This window comes from Macrobrachium nipponense, chromosome 20 (genome assembly GCF_015104395.2).
Source record: "Macrobrachium nipponense isolate FS-2020 chromosome 20, ASM1510439v2, whole genome shotgun sequence".
Classification (NCBI taxonomy): Eukaryota; Metazoa; Arthropoda; class Malacostraca; order Decapoda; family Palaemonidae; genus Macrobrachium; species Macrobrachium nipponense.
The window spans coordinates 40195577-40215576 of NC_061089.1; the positions used below are offsets into that span (position 1 = coordinate 40195577).

A 20000-nucleotide genomic window follows, 5' to 3' on the forward strand; every position below is an offset into this window, starting at 1 on the left:
ATCTTCGAGATCAGAAGGCTATATCTGTATTATCTTCTGTGGTTTATCTTCCCTGGACGAGCGTCCATGTCGTGCGATCTTTCTTGATTAAGTTCCTGTAACTCCCTTGGGCGATTGCAAGCTTTTTATCAGGTTCTTGTTAGCGGTTATCATTCGCTTTCATTTCTCAGAAATACAAGAGACATTACCTTTCCTTTCCTGCGACTGTTTATGAACCTATCCGTGACAACTAGTTTCTGTCTTTATTCCATTCCTCACTTATTTCGGAATCTTTTAAATTTCCTTTTTAGTTATCTATCTGATAATTTTATCTACTTATTTTTTCACGAAATATTTCTTTTCTTTTCATTTTCTTCCAGACATTTTTTTCTTATTTAATAACACTAAGCTTTATACTTTCCACAAGATTTCAAGTTTGAGAAATCCCATATTTCATATGTAAAGTTTTTTTCGTAAGCTTCATATATTGTAATCTTTGACATGATTACTTGAAACTGTTTTTAATTCATTACTCAAATCTATACGAATTTATTTTTATTGGTTTTATGTAGGAGACGACGCTACAGCTTCTTTTAATTTTTGACTTAATATTCACCCATGAAAACCAAACCAAGCTCCTTCCAGATTTTCATTTATACTTGACAAAGGAATTTGAGACTCATTTTATCTGTCAGTAAAAAAAATAAATAAAAAAGCAATATACTCACGTTGTGCTTCCAGATGACATTAAAAACTGGAGGTTTCGAGATGACGGTGCACTCGAAGTAAACGTCATCACCTTCTTTGATCTTGTCCGGGTCGAGAGAACGGCCAAGGTGGACGCTGACCAGTGGGGCATCTGTTGGGAAATAAAAGCAAAAATGAAAGCCTCATCTCTCTCTCTCTCTCTCTCTCTCTCTCTCTCTCTCTTTCCACGCCCTAATCTTCTCTCTCTCTCTCTCTCTCTCTCTCTCTCTCTCTCTCTCTCTCTCGTAAAAGGGACATAAATTGCATTACGGTTTTATTTTGCTAGACTTTCATGAATACGTAACTGTCGATATTAACCTCGTTGTTAAGTTGGCTGACGCTAACATGAAATATTAATAAATAGGATCTCAGAAGAATTTTCTTTCTATCAAGTCGCCATAATAATGTCTACATACGCACCACAGGCATAAAGGTAAAACATCTAGTTTTTTATTTTCAAACATTTGTTTCCTCACCTGGATCTTAATGCTTTGTAATTGCAAGCATATCCAACATGTGAAAAAATCAACAAGTTAAGAGGGAACTGAGGTTATTGCAAACACACACGTATTTTGGAAATAAAAGTGACAAGTAGATTCTTGATATAAAAACATATATATAAATATTTAATGTATATGTTATATATATATATATATATATATATATATATATATATATATATATATATATATATATATATATATATATAGGATTGGAAACTTCCACTCTCGCCGGCTGGCTTCCTAAAACCCACCAGAAGAAGAGCTCCTACATTTACATCGCTGAAATTCCGAAGTCTTCAGAATTGTTCAGTTTTGTTACTTTCTCTCCCCCCTGATGTCAAGATTTGAAGTTGTTTTCTTGCTTCCGTCTTCAATAATTCATCCAATCTTCCAACCACACAAGAGGCAAAGCAGCCAGTACTTTTTAAGGTTTGGGACACTGTTAATCTTTCCTTTTAGTTTTTTTTTGTTTCCTCAAGTTCTAGACAAGAAAAAGTATTTCATAAACGTCTTCTACGGCAGTGGGACAAATTTAATTTTATTCTCGTGGAATGTTTTAGAAAAAAAAAAAGAATCTACTGAGTTTTTTGTTGAAAAGTCTACATGGAAGGGGGAAAGTAAAGCTTCATTAAAGTCAAAAACTAAGAATCAGTGAATTTTCTCTCTCTCTCTCTCTCTCTCTCTCTCTCTCTCTCTCTCTCTCTCTCTCTCTCTCTCTCTCTCTCTCTGATGTTTTTACTTTTAATAACATAAAGCACTATTCATATTTGCCTGTTTTTTTAGTCTCGCATAGGCTGAGCCAACAAAGCCAAGATGCAATGAGATTATTTCCTGAATAATAATGACTGCTAACAACGAATGAGTAAAAATTTAGGATCCTTGATAAAATAAGTTGATGTCTAACTGAAAGAAATTAAATGAAGGTACTTTTTGTTGCCAAGGAAGGTAAATTGGTAAAAGTTACAAATGAGTTAAATGTTATATGATAAAAAAACGAAAAATGATACGGATAAATACAAGATAGGAAATAAATATTTTCATGTAAAGATGAATGCATATTCAAAAGGGAAAAAATAATAGAAAATAAACGAAAAAAAATATTATATAGAAAAAATTACAAGACATTGCAGAAAAGTAAGTAAGAAGCGCAAGACATGGAAGAAAGAGTGACGAAAGAACCGAAGGGATATAAAGAAACATTCTAAAAGAAAAAAAAAGTAAAAACCATTAAAGAAAATCACCCTGGAATTATCGCAACAAAATTTAACAAAAAATGAGAGAAAAAAAGTGAAAGTGTAGAGTGTGAGCGCGATAAACAAACAGTTCCAGTAGAAAATTCTGGATCGGTTGATATCACATGAAGATGGATTTCCTTTCATCCACAGGAGACTCCCCTTTAACTGAGCGCCGCCGAGAAAGATACAGAGTCACTTCCTTTTTTATTGAGTTCTCTCTCTCTCTCTCTCTCTCTCTCTCTCTCCTCTTCTCTCTTCTTCTTTCTCTCTTCCATCCTCGACCCCACTAGTTCTCCTTCTCTCTCTCGTCTCCTCTCTCATCTCTCTCTCTCCATCACGACCACATATTCTAATCCCCCCTTCCCTCTCTCTCTCCCTCTCTCAATTTACACACACACACACACACACACACACACACACACACACACACACACACATATATATATATATATATATATATATATATATATATATATATAAGTATATATACATACATGCATATATACACACATAATATACGTATATATATTCCGCCTAACACTGACAGTCTCTCTCTGTCTCTCTGTCTCTCTCTCTCTATCTCACTGCCTGGTGTCATTATCACTTACTTGGTATCTGGGCTTTCCATCATTTCAGCTCCGACGAGGTGGAATACTCTGAAGACGTAATTTACGTCTCTAGAGATCGATGAAGATTAAATCTCTCATTCGGCCTCAGATTTTTCACGCCCTGGACTCAAAATAAGCAAATGATACCCACTTTCCCATGCTACATGATCCTTGAGAAGCTTGCAAAGAGTACTGATGGCAATTTCTACCCCACATGCTTTTCTGTGTTATGCCTTTCACTTGAAACCTGGAGGTTGAAAGTGTATTCCTTTTCAACATGGAAACCACAGTATGGAACACAGATATTTACAGGATATAATGAAAGTTTTTTGTTGAGTGTGTCATGGTACAGAATATATATTTCTTAATGCATCTGAATCAATGAAATGCCTTTTAGATGTTACAATAATTTCCGGTTGGTCTCCTTCTCCTTAATTACGGTTCAGGCAGATTTGACTTACACGAAAGTATTTAAGAATATGACCCATTCCGCATCCAAATTGTATCAAGCCACTTTTAACAGTATTTTGTCTATAGGGAATATAAATAAATACCTGGCAAATTCTCCACGTTATTGTAACATACTTGAAAAGAGGTAAGTTATCTTACATTCTACGTTATTTATAATTTCATCAATGCGTGTTGTATAAGGAAACTTAGGTCGTAAAAATAATTGAATTTGAAATTACGGTCTCAGAAAATATATTTTTTCATTATGTGAAAATAAACTTTTAAGGCAACTGACCTAAGCATAGGTGTTTCTGATGGGGATAAAGTATGAGAGATTGTAATCTACTGTGTAATCAATCCCTCTAGGGCGATAAGTTGTTTTGCACCACAAATACTAATACTCATATTTGTATGTGTGTGTATGTATGTATGTATGAATTTTTATAACATCACCGTGATTCATATACATGCATTAAGCTACAAATGTCTTCTAATATCCAATTCGCTCTACCTCGGAATTAATATATCTTCATATATGTTAACATATATGAAAACATAAATTCCGAGGTAGAGCGAATTGGATGTTAAAAGGGCATTTGTACTTTAATACATGTATATGAATCACGGTGATGTGATAAAACTTCATAATATGAATAAGCGCGGCACACGTTCGACTTCGTTAACAAGGCAGAGGGGGATGGATATCGATTCTAATTACAAATACCTGAGTTAGACAGTGATTTGTGAGTTCGGAATCGGTATCAACTTATATCTCACTTGTTGGCCGAATCGGTAATTTCACTGAAGTCCTGATTTCTCCTCTGTCCGCTGGTTCGAATCCACGAGAAGACGATATTATTATAATAAAAAAAATTCCCCTTCGGTTAGTATATATGAAACTATATTAATTCCACGGGAGCGCAAATTGGATATTAAAAAACAATGTAGCTTAATGCATGTGTATGTATGTATGTACAACCATCAAGAAAAGACAAGTACCTACAAAAAAGATTACAGAAATTCTTACGCAACATTGTGTTCTACAAAGGTAAATAACGCAATTCTGGTCCCAGTTAGTTCGATTAATTTCAGTTTATGTATATTTTATTATATTTGAAATGCTGAAATATGGCTCTCCAGTTGCGAGTATTTAAATCTTAGTTCATAGTTCATGCTAATTTGAAGCACCTTGCAAAATCTGAACGTAAAACATTCGAAAGTATCCTTTTATTCACGATACTTTTTTGTAAATAAAAGGCTGTTAGGAAAAAGGCAACAAAGGTATTGGAAGCTGATGCGAATAGGAATTTCAGCTGTAGTTAAATTAGAAAATTTTCCAATAACCAAAAACAAAGCCAGACTTGTATTGGATAATAATGTCAAATGCAAAAAAGAGGTAATAAATAACAATTATATCCCTGTAGTATTTCAATGTCGCTGTAAATACAGCGGATAAAACGTGCGAATAAAATTACTGATAACTCCACGTGAGTCCCATTGCAACTAACTGCAACAATAAATATAACATCGGCAGTCCACAGTCGGCATACGAGAACGTTAACAGGGGCATGAAATCCTATGTGCATACGGGTGATTGATTTTAACTGCAAAATAGCGACACAACAAGGGACCGGACATGGGTGTACATTTTTGTTACAAAAACTTTTTTTTTTGTGGACTTAAATGCTTCATTCAGAATAAAAATAGATCCAAGCAACACGGATAACCTCTACACGTGCAACATAAAAAATCAAAGGGGAAAACGAAAATACAGGTGGAAAGTTGGATTTCGTTCTGTATAATGCATGTTCTTGATATTCTAATTGGCATTATTAGTATTACTACTATTAGTATTCAAGATAAACCCCCATACATATGGAACAAGCCTAGAGAGGCCATTAACTTGAATTTCAAGCTTCCAAAGAATATCTTGTTCATCTGAGAGAATTGCAGAAGTTAATAGGAAAAACAGACTTACGAGATAAATTAATAATTAAATTGATAAACAGAAAAAATACATATAAGCATATGAGTAAATTGCAAGGCGAATCTTTAAAGGTAAAATATGATAGATGATGAAATAGATAAATTCATATATTACGGCTGATTACGGAGAAATACCAAGAAAAACTTGTTACGCATAGGAAGTATGTTGCTCACGTTATGAAACACGCTGAAATGAAAGCAACTAAAATCATTTGGAGAATTCCGAAGGCTCGACCACCCTACTCCGTCCTAGGCCATACATCCCCCCCACCCCTTCTCCAATTCGATAAAAATGACTGTTCTCGAGAACATAGGAAAACGATGATAAAATTACTCGTTTTATTTTTCAAATATTCCTGCAAAATCATATTTGTAACAAGAGAAACAGTACATAAGAAAAATATTTTAATCCGCTTACATGTATGATTAATAAAACTCGGGTAGATCGTGAAAACTTTGTCGAAATTACTGTTGCAAAATTGAAGTGAGGAATTAAATCCTCAAAGCTAATGGAAAATCCCCTGAATTTTTAACAAAGAAAGAGAGTCAAACACATACAAACTCACAGCTCACACGCATGCGCGCGCGCACACACACACACACACACACACACCTTATATATGCATATATACGGGGGAGTGTAAGATACATAAATAACAAATAGAGAGTATATCAAGTTCCCTTAACATTCTCTGTCCTACAGTTGGAACTGTCAGTCACTGGCTGCCACCGTTTGAAGAATACTCGACTTCGTGGAAATCATTTATGACTCATATTTCAAAATGTTTTAAATTATCTTTTAGTACAACTACTATCTCTTTCTCTTATTCATACGACAGCACATGTACAGTATAGTATGAAAGGGACGCTAGCCACAAGTAATAAATACAAACTGAATACTTTTTCTGAATTCTAAAAGCTAGACAACTCCATATTTGGTCCTACAATAAAACCTAAGATGTCAAAAGATGGCTTATGGGTCTCTGGGCTTTAGCTGTTACCATAAGACAAAATTAAACATCATAGGTATTTTTTAACACTTCAATACGTTTTCCTGGCTGATTGTTTAAAGTGATAATAAAATCCCTTGGAAAGTTACTGCATCCAGTCCACTGATTAACAAGTGATAACTAGTACTGATGAGTGATGATCAGTCATTTGACTCAACACCTTACTGCAGGCTTAGGGTGCCAGCCATTTTGTCAGAGGGGAAACCCCAACAGGTCTACGAGCTCCTTTGATATCAATCTCTCTAGCTACTTCAAATGTATCAAGTCTGGTGTAGGTTAAGTGAGATTGGCTAACCAGGCTGACTAACCACCCTGAAGTAATTTTGGGTGAACGATCTCTTTTAAGAGAACAGACAAATGCAGTAGAGATAACATGCTCCTGTCCCATCACTCGAAAAAAGTGGCTGTCTACACCGACAGTGTAGAGTTTTGTTGTAAGATCATTCATTTCCATCCTATCCTCCTCAACGTCTGCATTCCTGTAACTCACACTTTCTTCAGATTCCAGATTCTTAACCAAAGTAAGGAAATAAGAATTTTCAGACTAAAAATGTAATCCATCTTTTCGCGCCTTTTATGAAAATGTAAGAAAGAGGAATATAATAATTCTGAAAAATGCAATTACCTATATGGTTTTACAATATTTATAGGCATATACATTCATGAGCACATATACACACTAACATTTATATATATATATATATATATATATATATATATATATATATATATATATAATATATATATATATATATAATTATAGTGTGTGTATGTGCGTACATACGTATATACCTATAAGTATTGTAAAATAATATCGGTAATTGCATTTTCCAGAATTATTTTATTCCCCTTTCTTGCATTTTTATAAAAGACGCGAAAAGATTGATTACATTTTTAATTTAAAAATTCTTATGTACTAACTTTGGTTAAGGACATGTGGAGTTTGTGAAGAAAGTGTGAATTACAGGAATGCAGACGTTGGGGAGGATAGGATGGAAATGAATAAAAAATGTGTTTTTATGGGTAAACCCTTACGTAGTTTGGGCGCCATGCAGATTGTTTGTAACTGTGGATCTTATAAAAAATAAGGCGAAGCATACCAACAAACTCAAACGGCTAAATTTTTGAATAGTCCTTCATAAATTTCGTAAATTGAACTATCAACATATACCCGTCACTCTAAAAAAAATAAAAATAAAAATAAAAACAGACTTAATATTATCCCATTACGAACCCTTTAATATTTGGCCGGCATAAATTGCAAGGAAGAGAATCTTGCTAATTAGAGGAAACCATTATTGCCCTCAGTTTATTTAGCAAATAAAGGTTCAGGCACATCACTTTAAAGGAGCTGCACTGCTTCACTTGCATGACGTTAACAGTGTTTCACTTTATTTTTTTATTTACATTTAAATTCTTACGTTTTATTTTAATTTAATTATACACACACACACACACACACACACACACACACATATATATTAATATATATATATATATATTATATATAATAGATATAATATTATTATATAATATTATAATAATTGTATTGCTTTGGTTGGAGACCTTTTGCCATTAAAGAGCTATTATCAAAATGTAGGAGCCTTGAAAAAACTTAAAGGTGTTTTTGGGACAAATAATGCAACTTTAACTCCTTGATCCGATGAAAACCCTTTTAAGCAAGATGCTTAAATCCCACGTGTAAACGTTTTCTCCCCCTGAAAAATAATGTTTAAACTCTATTCCTTCGTTAAATTACGTACTCATTACCGTACTGAGTTGTCTTACAGAAAAGATTCGGAGTTTGCTGGTTAGATTATCCGACAAATGCTAAATATTAAAAGCAAATAGCTTAGCTGCTACAATTAGGTAAGAACTATTGCCAAATCGTCAAGATGTCCTATTCAAGTTAAGTTTACTTCTTCACAAATTCAACTTCATACAAGGCTAATTTTGGATATATCTCTTAATATAGCTCAAAACGACATATAAATGTCCCATTTAGGACGGGGTGTCTTCTTCACAAATTCAAAGGACATAAAAGAAGTTCAGACGAATTTCACGAAACACTAACAAACATTTTTCCTGGCTATAGAAATCTCTCGTACGCATAAATAGTCTAACTAATCTCTTAATCAAAAATGTAAAAAACTGTCCTAAAACGTTGCCACGGGCACGATCATGGCTAACTTTAACCTTAAATAAAAAATAAAGTACAGAGGATAGAAGGCCGCAATTTGCCATGTTTGATGATTGCAGGGTGGATGATCAACATACCAATTTGCAGCCCTCTACCCGCAGTAGTTTTTAAGATATGAGGGCGGACAGAAAAAGTGCTGACGGACTGACAAAGCTTCTCATTAGCTTTCTCTTACAGAAAACTACGATAAAAAAATCAAACAAACACGGGTTTTATGACTCACAGTTAACGACAAGGATTGTCGAGTCCTGCACAGCTTGATCAGGAAGCATCTCATTGGTTGCTTGGCATATCAGCATCGCCTCATCGTCATCAGCTGCTGGGATGAAGTCCAGGTAAGAGAGAGTCACGTTCCTGTCGTCGTCAGAGATCTGGATTTGTAGGAAAGCGAGGAAAGATAATATTATTTGGAGAGAATATTGACATGTACTAGATATTGTGAGGTGAAGAGAAATTTTTGTACAACGTTTTCAGAAACGTTTTTTAGATACAAACACACACACAGTATATATATATATATATATATATATATATATATATATATATATATATATATATATATATATATATATATATATATATATATATATATATATATATATATATATATATATATATATATATAATATATATATGTAGTACATATACACACACACACACACACATATATATATATATATATATATATATATAGATATATATATATATATAGATATATATATATAATATATATATATATATATATATATATATATATATATATATATATATAAATAATATATAAATTTAATGGGAAAAACAAATAAATCTGACAGATTTTAGATGCTCTCTCCGAAGATTTAATTAATTAATGGCTACTATTACGATGAAAATATAACTTTGCCGGAGATTGCACTAGCCATTCGAATACTGATTAATAAAGACAGTTGAAATTGAAACCTAAAACTGTTCATTGTCATTTTTCAGGTTATAAAAATATGAAACCTATTTATAAGTTTGAAATAATATCCACAGATACTGTGATAGGATACAAAATCGGAAAATCAAACTTGGGGAAAACACTGCACATACCTTAGTCTCAGCAGGCGGAAGCATTAGGGATCCAAGCCACCAAACGACGTTGGGAGGGGGCTTTGATCCCCAAATTTGACAGACTGCTCTCGAACGTTCGTCAGCCCATATCGTCCCGGGATTTATGAGCTTGACTCCTATGATGCGAACTGAGGAAGAAATGGGAAGAGTATTGAGATGTGTATGACTGTGTATATATATAAATATATACGTATATATGTGTGTGTGTATATATAAATACATTCATACATACGTGCAAACATATACACACACAAACACACACACTCATATATATGTGTATATAAAATGCAAAATGTAGAAAGTAGATACTATATTTCAGAGACCATGAGGTCCACAAGTCAGCTGTTAAGTCACACTGGTTGACAGTTTCTCTTTAATCTTCTTAAACGCTGGTTGCATGAAGATTTTATCTTAATAACTCAGTTCCACGATCCTTTTGAATGATTCTTTGTGTTTTTTCGTTTAATCAAAGCTGATTCTAACATCTGGCTTTTGATCCGACAATTGCTGCTGTAAATTACGTGTTTGTTTGTTTGCTTGTATGTATGGTGTTTTTACGTTGCATGGAACCAGTCGTTATTCAGAAACGGAATCAAAGGCTTTACGTGACTTCCGAACCACGTCGAAAGTGAACTTCTATCACCAGAAATGCACATCTCTGACTGCTCAATGGAATGCCCGAGAATCGAACTCGCGGCCACCCAGGTGGCAGGTCAAGATCATACCGATCATGCCACTGAGGCTCTTCCGGTTTATTCTGTTACTATGACTATTTATGTGGTTAAAAATAGCTAAGCTCTGTTGTTCATACCTAACTGAAAATACAATTGGTCACAGTTGAGGCAAGGGATTTGGCTCAGGAATATGCATAGGTAAAACCATAAGGATTAGAGTTGCCAAGTGTCTGTGTCAACATCTTAATCCTGTCCAGGTGTGGGATATTTATTTTATTGTTGAGTGTCTCTCTGGTCTTGTTTTGACGGGGACTGTAGAAGATTATGTTCGCTTTATGAGTCGTTTTCTCAGTTATATGGCTAGGGTACTTTAACGATGACAGCTGCTTATGAATTAATTAAATTTCCTTTTCCAGGAAATCCGGGGAACAAATCCGTAAGGCTCCAATCCATGAGTCTCTAAAGAATAAATTGCTGGCTACGACAAGTGTCATAACTAAAATAATGAATGTACGAAAGTGAACATGTTGGTTTTCTATATATGGTGAATTTGTATATATTCTGTCGTGTCTCTGATTATTAAAAGATCAAGAAACGGAATTTTGTTGTTTGTTCCCATTCAACTTTAAATTTGATGCGGGGCACTAATGCATTTAGTTTAGAACGAAATTCGTTGAAATTGTCCCACCTATTATCCCAAAATGTTAGGATATCATCTACATATCTCACTACAGCATGTCTTTAGGTTTTATTGCATTTATTATCATAGTTTAAAAATATTCCATGTATAGATTAGCTAAAACAGGACTTAAAGGGCTACCCATTACCCATACTGCACTCAAATTTGTTGTTTATAGAATAACTCCCCGAATGAAAAAACGTTATTAGACACATATAATTCAACAAACTTTTTTATTTCATCTAAGGCCGGTGGGAAATGATCTGAATAGGGGGTCAATTTTCTAAACAGGGTGTATACATGTCGGCTTAAAAGTTTTATGTTGTGAAGTGGTATATGAACTTCTCTGAACTTGTGACAGAAATCTTCAGAAAGTTTAATGTGACTGGGAGAAAATGTGCCTAAGAAAGGGGAAAGGAGGACTGCTAACCACTAAGAAATTTTATAATTGCAAGCTTCGGCACATGAGATAATGGGTCTGAATGGAAGATTAACTTTGTGACGTTTGAAAGGCCATACAAGTAAGGTAGTTTTGGGTTAATGACTTTAAATTTCTCCAGCAGTTCAATGCTCTATATCTTTGCCAATTAATTTTACTTTTCTAAGAAAAATTCTGTGGGGACGCTTTGGAGGGAATTTTTTCGCCAATTTGTCATAACTCAGTCTGGACAATCATGTTTATCATCACATATTTCCGAGTTCCTCTGCAATCAGGATCATATTGCATGAATACAACTTACCCCAGCGTGTACTGCAATCCACGAATTGAAGGCAACTTTCAAGAGCAGCAATTGAGCGACTATAGAAACGAGACAGCTGTGCATTAATCCACCTTTGCTCTCCATTCAAGACATGTGCTTTGATCTCGGTCAGTGCAGATTGAGTCTATCAAGTCCAATATCTGTTTGGTTGCTGCGTATTTGCTGGTAAATATTGACAGATGGCAAATACGATATTGCTGGTTTGCGTTACAGATTGCTAAGATGTTACATGGATAAAAATTGTTTCTTTGCTTGAATTCTCTCTCTCTCTCTCTCTCTCTCTCTCTCTCTCTCTCTCTCTCTCTCTCTCTCTCTCTCGTATAATCCTTTCATATTTCTTATAAAGGATAGACCGAAGAAGGATCAAAGGAAGGGAAGTAGAAACACATTAAAATAGCAATTAGCTAAAGTGCACAAGATAAACAAAGTTTATTACCCTTTGTAAGAACATTTTTGTCATACGGTATGCATATATACTCATCTTTCTTACAGCTTAACCTTTCTGTGTATCTTCGTTTTAATATTTTATATTAGTAAATACTACTCTCCATTAATTAGCAATTTATCGCGATGAACGGCTTTATATTAACTTTTATTATCAAATTTCACGGATCATGTCAAGATAGTAAACCCGCCATTTTTCAAGACAATATTATACCACTTTGATATATGTTATATATTATTATATATTATAGATATATATATATATATATATATATATATATATTTTATATATATGTATATATATAGTATATGTATATATATATATATATATATATATATATATATATATATATATATATATATATATGGATATATATATATATATATATATATACACACACACATATATATATATATATATATATTATATATATATATATATAGTATATATATATATATATGGTTCTAGGACAGTTTGATACTGGACATTTTGATACCGGACATTTTGTTACCGGACATTTTGTGACTAGGCTTTTTCACCATCGGACATTTCGATACCATTATATAAAGTATAAATTCAAATTATGTATCAAAAGTAAGGAGTTGAGAGTACAAATAAAAAAATATATAGAAAAAAATTTATTAATTTGTAAAACAGTACAAGTATGATTAAAGAAAAAGCAACAATATTATCTAGTTAAAAATGTTTAATGTTATGAGCAATGCCACGAAGATATTGTATTTTATTTGAGGGGTCATACCGTTCCAGCAATTTTTTTATACGCTGATCGGCGTCTCTGTATTTTTTCTTTGAGGTTGCGCTGTCTCCACGATTGAGATGGGCAATTCTTGTTGCACTGAGAACCTCTTCATGTTTTAAAGCAGTTATAAGGGACCAAATGTTAGGATGCACATTTGTCACTGACGTTCTTAGAGCATTATGAAATCCTTCAACATAGTTATTGGTGCGTGGCATACCATTTTCAAAGCATTCATGAATATTCCATGAATAAGGAAGGCTGGCTCGACTCTTCGCCTTCGTTGGCCACGACCCTCACTCCTCCAATATAATTTGTTTCGAAATATGCAACAAGCTCTTGCGGGAAATCGTCGTCATCAGTTAATTCTTCGAAGCCGTCAATAACATCGTCAATGGGAAGGAAAGCAAGCGCGGGTAAACATCTCACTTTTAAACTAAAATTATCATTTTAGTGATATTGATGTTTGAAACCTAATGTTACAACTTGTTTGTAAACATTTTGTGACAGGTGAAATAGGCAACAAGAAACATCTGAATTAGGGAAAATATCTAATAAACTATTGATGGCTGCTTTTTCAAAATCCATCATCACAGTGGCTGATTCGACATTATGTAAGAGTTCTTTTATAATAGTAAATAGTCTAGCATAAGTATCTTGTATCTTATTTGGCAACAAGGCGAACATTCTCGGAACACTAATGCCGTTGTCTTGAATATGTAAAGTGTACAGTTGATAATAAATAATTGGGCTACACTTAAAAGTTCCATCTACGGCCCAAATTTTGGCTCTTTTGATGTTACTAATTCCCGAGTCAGTAGCAAATATTAAAATTCTTTCAGTATCATGTTCTCCACTGTCAAATTGTAGCCACTTCAAACCATTTTCAAGGTAACAATACTGATCATGAATCAAATAACCATGCCGTACCTGAGGTATAGGCGGTACATTTTCTTCTATTTGTCTCCAACGCCTGATACTACGACTCAACGAAGATACTGAAGCTAATTCTGAAATAGCACATACATTCAGATTTTGGGTTTCTTTACATATTATAGTACGAGGAGCATCTTGTGTTGAACCAAACATTATTTTCATTTGATGATGTGCTAATTTTGATTCCACTCTTGCTGCTGTAGCACTGTGATTATGCTCACCTACAGTCTTAACGATTTTGTTGTCACTATCACCAACATAGGTCTGTACGCGGGCTTTACACATCCTATTTTCGCACTGCCAATACTGCTTTGAACCATCCTTATTAGTTTTGTGTTTATCATATATATAGTTTAGATCATCCACTAATTTTTTTTCCATTTTTTGTTGAAGCAATTAGACGAGCCATGGGTGATACAATAAGAATATCTATATTTATCGTTGATAGCTGAGCGTTAGTAGTTGACCCTTTGGTAGTAGACTGAGAGTGATAAAAAAACTGAGAATATTAAGGTTCCGACCAATGTTTACTATAAATAGCAGGTGTTTGAAAAAAAAATTAAAACAACCAATTACAAGAAAAGTGTGGCAATTATATAAACAATCAATTATAAGAAACTCTTATCTTCGCGCACACACATAGTGGTATCGAAATGTCCGGTAGTAAAAAATCCTAGTCACAAAATGTCCGGTAACGAAATGCCGGTATCAAAATGTCCGGTATCAATATGTCCAGTATCAAACTGTCCGGTCACCATATATATATATATATATATATATATATATATATATATATATATATATATATATATACTATATATATATATTATATCTATATAATATATATATATATATATATATATATATATCTATATACATATATATATATATAATATATCTTGCGTCACCCCGTCAACATGTACTGAAAATTTCTCATATTTATAATGTTTTTAGGATGTAATGTATGTACATTTTCTAGAGTCGCTCTTTAACCGTAATGTAAGAGCAGGTTGCTTCACGGAAATTATGACGTTTTAGGAAAATATCCAGCTTTAGTCATGGAAAGCAAAACCGGTCGAAGGGCATTATCACAACATAATGTCAGTGTATCTTTAAAACAGTCGCCCTCTTCCCACGGTTTCTCAACAAACTGCTAAATAAAAATGTTTACCTCTTCAAAATATATCCACCTTTAGTTATAGAAACAACACAGTTGACGGGTACACACAATCAGTGCTCAGTAAATAAACATGATTACTTACGTGTCATGTCAGTAACGATTGATTTCACAGCCGGAGGGGATCGCTTTGTGTTTGAAGCGATGCACGTAAGGTTACGCCCAAGGTCATCTCTTGTTATGGTAGGGAAAACGAGGTCATTGACCACAACACCTTCCTCGTAATCGACGACGTACGAATCGTCCAGAACTTTGTCGTTTTCGTACCATATCACTGATGGTGGAGGCCAACCTTGAGATGGGAAAAAAATCAAGTTACATTTAAGCATTCTTTGCAATTTACATACTTTACAATATGGCGATGAAATCATAGGAATCATTTGAAAACTTTACATGGAATTGTCCCAATTCATCGTAACAATCGAAACTATTTTCCTTGAATTGGTTATTCTCACATATGGAATTAACATCATCCAATGGTTACAGTCATTATTTGCCATTAATGAATGTTGTTATGTTCAATTGAACAGCACAAAGTGATTAATTTTGCAGTGAATTTTTTTTATTCAAGGAGAGTATATTAGTATTTAATAGCTTACATGGAAAGTCTTTAAAGAATAATTAATCCCAAAAGAATCGTTACAAAATACAAAGTAATTTCCGTGCCAAGTTGAACTGAATTGTTGACCGTAACACCTCCTACATCCAGCTGCTTTAATGTAACATCGCATCCAAGCTCTTCCTCAAAGACTACAAAAACAAATATAAATGTTCAAAAACAAATATATTTTTTTCTAAACAGCGGCATATAAGTAAAACTGTTTGACTAAACAAGTTCATAAATGATAGAAATAAGGAACCAAGACTCCTTCATCCGTTGATTAAAAGTTAAATTTTCCATATATTTCGCAAAGTCCAAACGTTAAAAATGCATAAACATGGTTTGATAAACCTCTGATTTTTTTATCTTTTTATTTGGTATTAAAACTCCCGGTTTCCCAAACCCAGTAAAGATTAGGTCGGCTTTAGTTTTAAAATATAATGCAAAATATACTTTTACCCACATCCCCTGATCTCGAGTGAACTGTAAATAAGTATTACACGCTCCATCTGGTACTCGGTCCTTTTAGCATTCAGTTTATTATTCTTGTAATCTTCCTTTTTGAAACTTCTGGTCATTATTAATTCTTTTACTATACTTATGATTCGCGGTAAGGAGCTGTTTGATATATTATATATATATATATATATATATATATGATATATATATATATATATATATATATATATATATAAGTATATATATATATATAATTATATATATATGGCTTATGCACTATTGTTTGTAGAGCTTCAAAACATCTCATAAATATATATACATACTACACACACACAATATATATTATATATATATATATATATATATATATATATATATATATATATATATATATATATATATACACCTTAGTATATGTAGAAAATTATAAAAATATGTTTCTCCTTATTTCAACTACAGAAAATACTTTATTCGTTTGTTTCAATTTCGTTATGTCGTGAACTACTTTCTGGTCAAAAAGGCATGAATTTAATGATGTTATAGAGGAAGACTTTTTTAACAAGTACAAAAATTATATTGCATTTGTATATCACTGGTCCTAATATTCCCACGACACAATTAATAACTGTTTGGGAAACCCCATGTTTCAGTTGTTCTATATACTACCGAGTCATTTTTTCAAGATAATTATTATTTTTCTAGATACTAATTCTTTTTTCTAGATACTGATTCTTTTTTCCTCGATACTGAATCTTTTTTTTGTTAGACACTGATTCCTTTTTTCTAGAAACTGGTTCTTTTTCTAGAAACTCATTTTTTTTTAGATACGAACCCCACCCCGCTTTTTTTTTTTTTTTTTTTACTTCGATCGATTATATTCCCAGTACCGCTCAGGTAAACACGTATTCTTTTTTTATTTTGATCATTCATCATTATTGAAGTGACAGAGTCAACGTATCACAGGTTTACAAATTTTGTCTGAGGTGAACAAGCGGTTAAATAACCTGTTAACAGACTGACTGCAAAGAAACCTGCAAACAAACGCAGTAGTTTTAAAACCTTACCGTCGCTGTTCTTGCAGACAATGGTTGGTTGTGTGTGTTCCAGAAAAGGACCAGCTTTCTCTCCCACCACAGTTTTCGGGGAAGAGTTATTGGTGTACCAGCTGATGCTTACTGTTGTTGGGGCAACTGGAAAAAGACAAAATAAAATGGTACTTTATATAGCTATGGTAGTTAGAAGGCCAGACAATGGGCCCTGTTGTCTGAGTTACATGAAAAAATAGAAAAAAGAACTATTTTACTGGGATTTCGTAATAGCCTTGGCAGCTGGCTTATCTAGCCAATACTGGCCGTCGCTGGGACAACTAGAAAAAAAAATAACCTACTGCTAATTCTTATCGTAATGCTGATTAGAATACAAAAAATAAAAGAGTAAAAAAAATGGTCGCTGATGCTGCCGCACCTAAAAACAATTTATTGGTATTTCATATAGTTTCAATAGGTAAAATACTAGCCAATGAACACGGTTTCCGGACCAGTAAATATAATGAAACTAATTTCATTTTTATCTAGTTTTCGGATATTCAAACTTATCGTGATATATTGCTCACCTTTAATTACATTTACCAAAAAATATTAGCCTTAAATATAAATACAAGAACTGAAATGATCTCATCAAGATGTAAATTCTCAAAAAGTGGTTAATCTAATGAAAGATAGCTGCATACATTAGAGATTTTAAAAACTTTGGTTACAGGTGATGTCTACCAAATGATTATGGAATTTCAGATGGTTATCCGTGGCACTAGGGACTCTTATTAACTTTACCTAATGATAAGAAAGAAAATTTCCCGACTGGAAACAGTGAAGTGCTGAGAGCGCCTTATGGTTTATGCACTGCTGTTTGCAGGGCTTCAAACCATCTGATATTTCTGAGTTTTCGATATTTTTCTTTAAAAAGAATGATTTTTTTTCTCAAACGCATCTTACTGAAATATCCAATGATACATACTTTCTAATTTTATTGCCAGTAAAAAAACACTCGTTATTACTTTAATAATATCCGTATTTGGATCAATCTTAAAATTCTGTCAAAAAACTGGTTTGGCAATAATATGTGGTAACATCTGCCCGGTGTCTCAAAAGTAAAGGTTCACTTCACGAGTTTATATAATTACAAAGTTTAACATTTCACCGAACACGTGGTGGCCATACCAGAGTTCATCGTCTCAAAGGAAACTATTTCCCTTTAATTGCTTTCGCTCAGACAAGAAAGTAGCATTATTCGCTGGCTTCAGTAATTACTTCCCACTAATGAATTTTGCTACATCTGGATAAACTTCTTAAAGTATGTGATTAATCTAGCCGATCGAAGTTTTTTTCTTTATTATCCAAGGAAAACAATATATTAGCGTTCATGATAATTTGATCTTTCTTATGGTTTATACGGCATTTCAGTGCATATAATCAGAAAGTTAGAAAGTAATTTCAAACTTAGTTTGAGTAAATGTCAGTTAGAATGTTGTAAATCTGAAAGATGACACAAAATCTAATTATTCCTTCCCTCGCTTTCATTCAGACTAACTTCACCAACACTCACATTGTCTAACGTTCTCCATTCTCATTACGCTTTACCTTGCATGTTATACTGATCTTAAAGTTTGTTAAACGTAACTTTTATATGTACTTTCTTATAAGCACTTTCTTTTGATCCTGCTATAACTACACATTACTTAAGGACAAAATTATTAAAAAAACAAAAGACTGAAAACTTTGGATGAAATATATCATGGCGAATAATTTTACAGCGATCGCGAACTTTAACGAAGTCATGAATACAAAAACTGCTCGATTGTTGGGATCAAGTTTTCCATTATGTGACTTTAAATATAATTCTCTCTTGCCTATAACAATAAAGGACGAAGGGTGGACGAGACATCAGGGCCTACTAAATTTAGAATAAATGCATTGTTTAAAGATGGACTATATGGTCTCATGGTGCTTCGGTACAAATAAAATAGCTGCAGAGCCTTTGTAAGCTTATTTCTTTCATTATTTTCGTATTCGTGTTATTCATTTCATTGAATAACAATGGTTTGATGTTTTCGCAAGTCATATGAAGATCGTTCTTCTTTCTCAAACCCCTCTTCAAAATCGGATTATTCATCTCTGGTAATGAAAAGATAAATTTAATTTCCATTTTGTATATTATAATCTGTAAAAAAAATGTAATTTCATCGTTTTACCCAACATTGTTTATTTATCTTTTTTGCCTGTATTATCATCATTAGAATCTATCCCTTAATAAAAGAGTAAAAAGGATAAACAGGCCATTACTGAATCTTCTTGTTCCATATTTCCCCAGGTAAGTCATTTTCTACCAAAAGCCTCTCCATACATTTTACGCTGGCTCATTTCCTTTGTTTTTTCTTGGTCTTTTGTCGTTCTTTCAACGATACCTTGCACAAATAGGCGACCATCCCTTGGTAAATAAGCCCTATCCATATGCGTAACATGACCAACTCGACGAAGCCTAAGCCGTTGATCGCATCCAAAGCTTTCCTAAAAGGTTCATTTGTTAAGCTCACGTTCCACTTTCTACCGGAAACTCGTCTCGAGGCTTTGTTCACAAAGGCAAGGGGCTTGCCATTAACATGATAATTACACTGCCAACATTTTTGCTCGTAAATCAGTGAGCTG

At 33.3% G+C, this 20000-nt stretch overlaps 1 protein-coding gene across 1 annotated transcript in view; it reads right to left on the minus strand.

Annotated features, from left to right (window-relative positions):
- Positions 1-20000, minus strand: part of LOC135225095 (uncharacterized) — a 75581-nt gene that overhangs the window by 22771 nt on the left and 32810 nt on the right. The window contains exons 4-8 of the mRNA XM_064264356.1: positions 17364-17489; positions 15325-15531; positions 9790-9938; positions 8942-9089; positions 708-838 (exon numbers count right to left, since the gene is read on the minus strand). Of these exons, the coding sequence (XP_064120426.1) occupies positions 708-838; positions 8942-9089; positions 9790-9938; positions 15325-15531; positions 17364-17489 (761 nt within the window). The remainder of the gene's footprint in view (positions 1-707; positions 839-8941; positions 9090-9789; positions 9939-15324; positions 15532-17363; positions 17490-20000) is intronic.